Source organism: Culex pipiens, chromosome 3 (genome assembly GCF_016801865.2).
Source record: "Culex pipiens pallens isolate TS chromosome 3, TS_CPP_V2, whole genome shotgun sequence".
NCBI classification, from domain to species: Eukaryota; Metazoa; Arthropoda; class Insecta; order Diptera; family Culicidae; genus Culex; species Culex pipiens.
In genome coordinates, this window is record NC_068939.1 from 13,708,327 (window position 1) to 13,717,783 (window position 9,457).

Genomic DNA, 9,457 nt, shown 5'->3' on the forward strand with positions numbered 1-9,457 from the left:
TTGAATTTTTGAATTTTTGAATTTTTGAATTTTTGAATTTTTGAATTTTTGAATTTTTGAATTTTTGAATTTTTGAATTTTTGAATTTTTGAATTTTTGAATTTATGAATTTTTGAATTTTTGAATTTTTGAATTTTTGAATTTTTGAATTTTTGAATTTTTGAATTTTTGAATTTTTGAATTTTTGAATTTTTGAATTTTTGAATTTTTGTATTTTTGAATTTTTGAATTTTTGAATTTTTAAATTTTTGAATTTTTGAATTTTTGAATTTTTGAATTTTTGAATTTTTGAATTTTTGAATTTTTAAATTTTTGAATTTTTACTTACCCCGAAACACGCACAGTCGCTCATCAATCGTTAGGTTGCTGCCAGGATTGTAGTTACGGATGCAACGTTTCACGAAATCGTCGTAAATCAATCTCACCGGCTCCAACTTGTTCTTCGATTTTCGGAAACGTCTCTTCCGAGTTTTTCGGTCATCAAATCGCCAAAAATTGAAGATGTCCTTGAACCGATCGCGTGCCATAGCCAACTTGAAGAACCTTGGTGCCCAAACGTCATCTGAACTCCAAAGGATGTTTGTGTTGACGTCGTTCATATGAAGACGACCTGCTCCGATTAGGACAGCAATGAATGCCCGCATTTCCGGTACCGTAACATCATTCCATTTTCGGCGCTTCGATCTCGCATGCATATTGGTGTATTTCACCATTATACCAAGCATACCGACTGACATAAACAATTCGAATGCGTCCTGGGCCGTTTTGAAATCCTTCGAATGATCAGTCAACCCATGATTACACTGGTCGAATTCACCGCGAAAAGCTTTCTTATCCGGTTTTTTTCGCCATCTTACTCCGTTCCTCGCGACGAAATCTTCGTCGCTCTCGGAAGTGCCACTGCTGTGAAAAAACAAAAACACACACATTCATTCACACATTTTTTAAAACTTTTTAGTCAAAAAATTACCTTGCAGATTGATTTGATTCATCATCTTCACTTGGTAGATCGGAAACTGTCGCTGCATCAGAAGATTCATTGTAATCATCAAGTTCACTCTCACTTTCTGTATCCATCACTCGGTCAAAAAAAATGCTTTGATCAGACGCAATCAAGAACTCAATCTAGAATGAAACCTCATCACCAAGGAACAAGTCGAGAGCAAGCGAGAACGAACTAAAGCATAAAACGGAAAGAAGGAGAAATTTTCTCTTGCTCTCTGTCTTGCCACGCGTTTACCAAAGAGACGTCAATGGAACAGTTGCCAGGTTGCCAGATAAAGATAAAGGCTTTGCTAAAAAATCCATATTGTAATCGATAATGAATAAAATGTAAAATTGCACAATTTTTGAACACAATTTTGCTCAATAATTATGAGAAAGTGGCATGCCAGATTTTCCCAGATAGTTTTGTCAGATTTTTTTTTCGATTTAATTCTGGTAACACTGATACTGGTCCGCAGGGTTGGGAAGCGACGAGCGCAACCTGTCAAAAGCTGATGCGCCACACAATGTACACGCTAACGACAACTCACCCAATTTTGTTCGATGCAATCAACGCAACAGAATTTTCGCACCATATAAGAGGTTTATATTTTGCTTTGGGTTGGGTTTGGAGGTTCGCGCCAAATAAGCTAGGTTTCCTGCTCGCGCAACTACATGGCTTGTACGAGGATAGCGTTGTCATTTTTAGACAAAGTTTTCCACATTTTACATCGAAACCGACAACGAAGAACATGTAAACATTGCACGCGAGCTGTCAAATAAAGGCACGGCGTAAAACCTTATGAAATAAATATAAAAAAAGTAAACAAACAATGAAGTCAGTTCAACACAAATTTTGAACAATTGAACTGACAGGTTCATTTTGAAAATGGTGAACATTGACACCCACATTGCTGGGTCCAAAATTGTTCTGAAATAATTCCGCAATTTGCCGTATTCCGGGAATCGCCGGAGTACCGGGAACCGGTCACAAAGTGGCCAGATCGGTCCAAAAATGGTTTTGGGGATCCTAGATGAGCTAGATTTTGAAAATGGTGAACTTTGACACCCATATTGCTGGGTCCAACATTGTTCTGAAATAATTCCGCAATTTGCCGTATTCCGGGTTTCGCCGGAGTACCGGGAACCGGTCCCAAAGTGGCCAGATCGGTCCAAAAATGGTTTTGGAGATCCTAGATGAGCTAGATTTTGAAAATGGTGAACTTTGACACCCATATTGCTGGGTCAAAAATTGATCTGAAAGAATTCCGCAATTTGCCGTATTCCGGGTTTCGCCGGAGTACCGGGAACCGGTCCCAAAGTGGCCAGATCGGTCCAAAAATGGTTTTGGTGATCTTAGATGAGCTGTATTTAGAAAATTGTGAACATTGACACCCACATTGCTGGGTCGAAAATTGTTCTGAAATAATTCCGCAATTTGCCGTATTCCGGGTTTCGCCGGAGTACCGGGAACCGGTCCCAAAGTGGCCAGATCGGTCCAAAAATGGTTTTGGGGATCCTAGATGAGCTAGATTTTGAAAATGGTGAACATTGACACCCACATTGCTGGGTCGAAAATTGTTCTGAAATAATTCCGCAATTTGCCGTATTCCGGGATTCGCCGGAGTACCGGGAACCGGTCCCAAAGTGGCCAGATCGTTCCAAAAATGGTTTTGGAGATCCTAGATGAGCTAGATTCTGAAAATGGTGTACTTTGACACCCATATTGCTGGGTCCAAAATTGTTCTGAAATAATTCCGCAATTTGCCGTATTCCGGGATTCGCCGGAGTACCGGGAACCGGTCCCAAAGTGGCCAGATCGGTCCAAAAATGGTTTTGGAGATCCTAGATGAGCTAGATTCTGAAAATGGTGAACTTTGACACCCATATTGCTGGGTCCAAAATTGTTCTGAAATAATTCCGCAATTTGCCGTATTCCGGGATTCGCCGGAGTACCGGGAACCGGTCCCAAAGTGGCCAGATCGGTCCAAAAATGGTTTTGGGGATCCTAGATGAGCTAGATTTTGAAAATGGTGAACTTTGACACCCATATTGCCATGATAAAAATATTTGTATTATTGGCCGCCCCCTGACCGGTTCCCCCGCGGTATGGAACCTACCCGTCCAATCCGGAACAATTCCGGTGGTTCAAAATTGATGGTTAGCATTGTCTGTGGGTAGAACAATGATCATAACAAGAAAAAATGTATTTTTTCCAAGATTTCTGTTTGAAAATCTATACGGGTCCCAAAAATTGCCATTTTTGACCCCATTTGACCCAGTGACCCACCGGAATATCTCCGGCCACCGGAACATTTCCGGGTTCTGCGGGTCATTTTCGGAAAATAGACATTCTAACGAGTCCAACTAATAAAGAAGTATGCAAATTGGTTGAGTTTTCGCTGAGTTATGGTCATTTTAGTGATTCCAATTTCACCCAGGCCTATACGGGTTAAGCGATAGTGAACACAATGATTGCTTCACATTGTTTGACTCTATCATTCAAAGTTTTGAAAATAATTATCATCAAACTTTAAAAATCGATTTTCTCGTCGGTCGTTGTCACAAGATAGCACACAACAGACGATATATAATTTTTAAATCTTATTGAGATCTGGAGTTTAAACAAAATCACCGGGTTTCTTTTTCTTTCTATAAACATTTAAAATTTTCTGTGAAAAGTTTAAATGTATGCATAATTACTAAGTAAATCTTAAAAATTTGAGCTTTTAATTAAAATAAAATGTCTAGAAGCCAAATTTAAAATAATGAAAAATACCATATTTTAATTGTTTTGATAAACAAAACCACAAATAAATAAACTTTTAAATTACAATTTTGTCATCTGACCTCAAAAAAGTTGAGATGCCTACCCTGTGAGTCTCTAGAGATAAATAAAAATGTGAAAATAGTTTAAAATCCAAAATAACAAAAGTGACTTGATATTCATACACATTCACTCTTTTAAAATTTACTGAGCACCTCAATACTAGACTTCAATGCAAAATGCTGATAATAATGATGGCGCTGTCAATTTTAGACCACGTTTCCCACTCTGTTATCAAAGAAATTCATTACTTAGACCTTAAAGGCTAGTATGCAGATCGGAAGCAAAGCGGTCAAGAAACAGCTTTACGAACAGCAGAACAAAGGAGAGAAAGCGATTTCTTGGGGCCTTCTTCACCCTCTTTGACTTGCATGCGCTGCCGCTGCTGCCCATTTGATTTTTTCTTGACCGGTTCCTTCCGAAGTGCGTAAACCGCTTAACCGAATGTTTAACAGAAATGTAGGATTTGATTATTGAGCTGTAGAACAAGCCATGATGTTAGGCTTGTTCTACAGCTCAATAAATACTCTAAACGAGATACATAAATGCATAATATTTTTTTTCAAAATAAATGAAATTAAGCAAGAGAAGCAAAGTGTTTCGTTGGAAAACATCGATCGAATTGTTTTTCCAATTTGATTTAATCAATGCACTACATTCTAAATTGACAAAATACCTGAAGATTTTAAAGCATGTTCACACAAAGAAGGATGGGGCAAAACTAAAACATTAAATTGGATTTGAAAATTAAGCCTTCAAATACTTACCGAGGTATTCAGTTATCAAGGTAACCGAATATTTTAGCGTTATAACGTTTTGCTGAGGTGTCGCCATTATTTCTGTATTAAATACACAAAATAAGTTCGAATTAGCCAAATCTCAACCGAAGACGTGCAAACAGTAAATTGGCTGGCCAAACAAGTTTACAAAGCGTCGCTTCAATACCATTGTTTTCAAGTAAACGCTTCATAAACAAAAAAGCTAAAAGAAAATGGAAATATTTTTTATCGTTTCATGGTGACAACTTATAAGTTAATAAGTTTATTGGTAGTTGATGTTCAAAATGTGAGATTGTAAATCCAAGATTTTAATTTTTTTAGGGTTATGTCCCTTGACTTCATCCAAAATCTAAAATTGACAAAAATAATTGAAATTTCAAGCCATATGGATTCTAATTTTTCAAAATGAAAATATGTATTGCTAAATACAGTTGTCAAACAGTTGTTTTGACAGTTGATTTAAAAAATCTAATCATTTATTGACAAATATTTGAAAAAGTCAATTAAATCATACTTTTAGTGTTTGTTTTGGGTGTTTTTCTATACTTATAATTTGCGTTGATTAAAGTTAATGGCACTTCCATTCTCGTTTATGTTTTGAAATTCACTGCAAAAAAACTTTGAATTCTCAAAAGAAAGGTTACAAAAAATTAACAATAGAGTTATCTACGTGCGCATGTATTGCGTCGTGTACGTACACGAAAAAGATTGAGGTTAAATTTTGTACCAACCAGCAAAACAAATGGTGTGCTAGTGTGCGTGAGATTGGCCTTAGATAACTCTATACCCGTTATATTTTGTTTGGCTATTAGTGTGACCTACGCCGTGTTAGGGTGGTCCAAAAAATTGCCATTTTCGTCGATTTTCGCAAAAACCACCTTTTTTAAAAAATAATAACTACGTACCATTTCAACCGATTTTAGCTGTCTTGGACGCAAACGAAAGGGTATAAGATAGGCCTTCAAGAAAAAATAGTCAAAAGTTTCAAATATCTAGCCTAATATCTAAAAAGGTCGAATGAGAACTTAAAATGCTGTTTTGAAGGTCTCGGGACCAGAGAGCCTATACGTCTGAAAATATTTTTATCGGATTCCTCGAAAAAAAAATCCATAACATATAAAAAATTGTAAAGGAGCAATTCTCTACAAAACCGGCCGATTTCGACCATTTTTATTTTTTGTATTTTTTGATTTGGCTCAAACTTTGTGGGGGCCTTCCCTATGACCAAAGAAGCCATTTTGCATCATTAGTTTGTCCATATAAATTTCCATACAAATTTGGCAGCTGTTCATACAAAAATGGTACGTAAATATTCGAAAATCTGTAACTTTTGAAGAAATTTTTTGATCAATTTGGTGTCTTCGGCAAAGTTGTAGGTATTGTTAAGGACTATTTAGAAAAAAATAGGTACACGGAAAAAAAAATTTCCCGATTTTTTTATTAACTTTTTTTTTACAAAAACTCAAATTCCCAAAATACGTATTTTTTGATTTTCGAGATTTTTTGATATGTTTTAGGGGACAAAAATCCGCAACTTTTGAGCTATAGAGAAACATGGTCAAAAAATCTGCCGCCGAGTTATGATTTTTTGAAAAACTGGTGATTTTTGGAAAAAATCGAAATTTCATACATAAAATTTTTTTGACCTCATTTTTTTATGCAAAATTGAATTTGCAATCGAAAATTACTTTACAGATTTTTTGATAAAGGGCCCCGTTTTCAAGATATAGCCACCGAAAGTTTCATTTCAGCGAAATATTTGCAGTTTTTCGATTTTTAAAAATAGTGACCATGAGTGACCATTTCTAAAAATATTTTTTTTGAAAAGTTCAGAAAATTTGCTATAAAATTGTCTAAGAGACATCGAAGATTGGACCTCTGGTTGTTGAGATACAGCGGCTTAAAGAAAAAGAAACACGAAAATTGAAGTTTTCTACGTCTCACCCAAACAGCCCACGATTTTCTAATGACGATATCTCAGCAATTAATGGTTCAATTTTCAATGTTAATACATGAAACATTCGTGAAATTTTCCGATCTTTTCGAAAAAAATATTTTGAAAATTTTTAAATCAAGACTAACATTTCAAATGGGCATAATATTCAATGTTTGGCCCTTTTAAAATGTTAGTCTTGATTTAATTTTTTTCAAAATATTTTTTTCGAAAAGATCGGAAAATTTCACGAATGTTTCATGTATTAACATTGAAAATTGAACCATTAATTGCTGAGATATCGTCATTAGAAAATCGTGGGCTGTTTGGGTGAGACGTAGAAAACTTCAATTTTCGTGTTTCTTTTTCTTTAAGCCGCTGTATCTCAACAACCAGAGGTCCAATCTTCGATGTCTCTTAGACAATTTTATAGCAAATTTTCTGAACTTTTCAAAAAAAATATTTTTAGAAATGGTCACTCATGGTCACTATTTTTAAAAATCGAAAAACTGCAAATATTTCGCTGAAATCAAACTTTCGGTGGCTATATCTTGAAAACGGGGCCCTTTATCAAAAAATCTGTAAAGTAATTTTCGATTGCAAATTCAATTTTGCATAAAAAAATGAGGTCAAAAAAATTTTATGTATGAAATTTCAATTTTTTCCAAAAATCACCAGTTTTTCAAAAAATCATAACTCGGCGGCAGATTTTTTGACCATGTTTCTCTATAGCTCAAAAGTTGCGGATTTTTGTCCCCTAAAACATATAAAAAAATCTCGAAAATCAAAAAATACGTATTTTGGGAATTTGAGTTTTTGTGAAAAAAAAGTTAATAAAAAAATCGGGAAATTTTTTTTTCCGTGTACCTATTTTTTTCTAAATAGTCCTTAACAATACCTACAACTTTGCCGAAGACACCAAATTGATCAAAAAATTCCTTCAAAAGTTACAGATTTTCGAATATTTACGTACCATTTTTGTATGAACAGCTGCCAAATTTGTATGGAAATTTATATGGACAAACTAATGATGCAAAATGGCTTCTTTGGTCATAGGGAAGGCCCCCACAAAGTTTGAGCCAAATCAAAAAATACAAATAAAATCCATTTCCGGTTTTGGTAGAGAATTGCTCAAAGTTATGTTTCCAATATTCCGAGATACGATGACGAAAACGGGTAAAAATCAACTTTATTCACTAAAACTGCGATAACATTAAAAAAATCAGCGATGACCTATGTTGTGGTGCATTTTGCCCCGTTGTTGTAGTGCATTTTGCCCCAATGTTGCGGTGCATATTACCCCGCATGGTTGTTTGAATTGAATCAAAAATGTTTTTATAAATTTGATATTTTCGAACAATTTTGAGGTTTTTAAAAACTTTTTTCACATGGATGACGAAGAATAACAGTTGTTTTAGAACATCGAACAAAATTCTTCCAAAGTAATGCAGTAATGGTTGAGTAATCACAGTTTTCCCTTAGGGGGTGCATATTACCCCCCCTCCCCCTACATGTTTGGCTACCAAAAGTTGCGTCTTTCAATTACGATTTTTTTTTCGTGATTCGATTATCCGTTAGTAAAATTTTGCCAAGGCCTTCGGATATAAACCATTTTTGCAATAACCGTTCAATTACTCTCCAATTCTCAAATAACGATTATTAATATGTTTTCCATTTAACTGTATTTTTTTAATTTTATAACAAATCAAATTTTGAATATTTTTCTAACAATTTATAAAAGTAGACACTACACAAAATACAAAAAAAAAAAACGATAAAAGAAAACGAACCATCGTGCTGGACAGATCATCATTCTATAACAATAGACAGTTTCCCATGAAACATCAGTTTGGAACTAAGTTTAATTAAAATTTGTTTTGTGTTGTTTTTGAATAATTTGTTTGCTTAATTTTTTTAATTTAAAATGTCAGTCAGTGGACAGAGAAACGTTATCACACTTAGCAGTTCTGCAGCGTTGTTAGTTGAATACATGGGTCAGTGGTACTTACCAAGTGCATTTCAAGTTTCGATAGGTTGAATAAATTGATTACGATTACAGATTACGCAATCAACATGGTCCTGTACCAGCGTGATGTTTGCCCAAGAGGCCAGTTCGTTACTGTTTCACACTACGGAATGCCTTTGTTCGTGTCTAGAGATTACACGACCCTGAACAGACTACAGAATGTCCTGGATTACATCCAGCAAGTGCTCCCACTGCTAATTCCGGACATTAAAGTTTACCTAACCTTAAAGGACAGGGCGACCGGGCGCGCCATCGAACGCTGGCAGTTCCTAGTCCAAAACGAAGACTTGGTAGGGCCAGACTGGAAGGAGCACAAACCGGTTACAACGTCCCGGAAGAACCCGGCTCGAATCCAGGAAGAAATTCGGCAAACGATGAAGCAGATAACGGCTTCCATCAGCTGTCTTCCGGTTCCACCGCCGAACGGGATTGAGTGGACAATGGCAGTCGATGTTCCGGAGTGGGTGCCCATCCCACCCGGTTGGTATCGGCAGCCACTGGATCCGATCGACAATCCGCAGCAGCTGGGACTGCGACCGTTTTCGACCGGGCTGCACCAGATGCAAACGGTTGTTACGTATCGAGAAGAGGCGGCGCGTGAGATGTGAATGTTCTGTTTGTGGAACTAGATTTTACCTGATAACTTATTGTGAATTTGTCCTTGTGATGTTTTTTTATTTGTAAGTCTATAAAGTTTCGAAAAATATCAAAATAAACATATAATTTTAAGTATCATCCGATAATTGAAAGCACGAAAATTCCCACTCAAAAGGGCGTACCGCGCGCACGTCTGTCTTTAATTACCTCCCCCAGATCCAACAAGCTTCCATCTGCAATTTGGACCACATATTCTTGCATTAAGGTTGCTCGCACCCATCCTCATTTGGTGCAGTTCGCACCCTCCCTTT

At 36.1% G+C, this 9,457-nt stretch overlaps 1 protein-coding gene across 2 annotated transcripts; it reads left to right on the top strand.

Moving 5' to 3' along the window:
* Positions 1–8,301: 8,301 nt before the first annotated feature.
* LOC120419506 (mitotic spindle assembly checkpoint protein MAD2A-like) lies at positions 8,302–9,278 on the top strand. 2 transcript variants are annotated; one of them, XM_039582204.2, is made up of 2 exons: positions 8,302–8,524; positions 8,583–9,278. In XM_039582204.2, exon 2 carries the CDS (start codon positions 8,597–8,599, stop codon positions 9,155–9,157), a length of 561 nt encoding a protein of 186 aa, XP_039438138.1. In that variant the 5' UTR covers positions 8,302–8,524; positions 8,583–8,596; the 3' UTR covers positions 9,158–9,278. The 2 variants fall into 2 exon arrangements, with proteins under 2 accessions (XP_039438138.1, XP_039438137.1); XM_039582203.1 differs by having other exon boundaries at positions 8,305–8,517.
* The last annotated feature ends 179 nt before the right edge of the window (positions 9,279–9,457 follow it).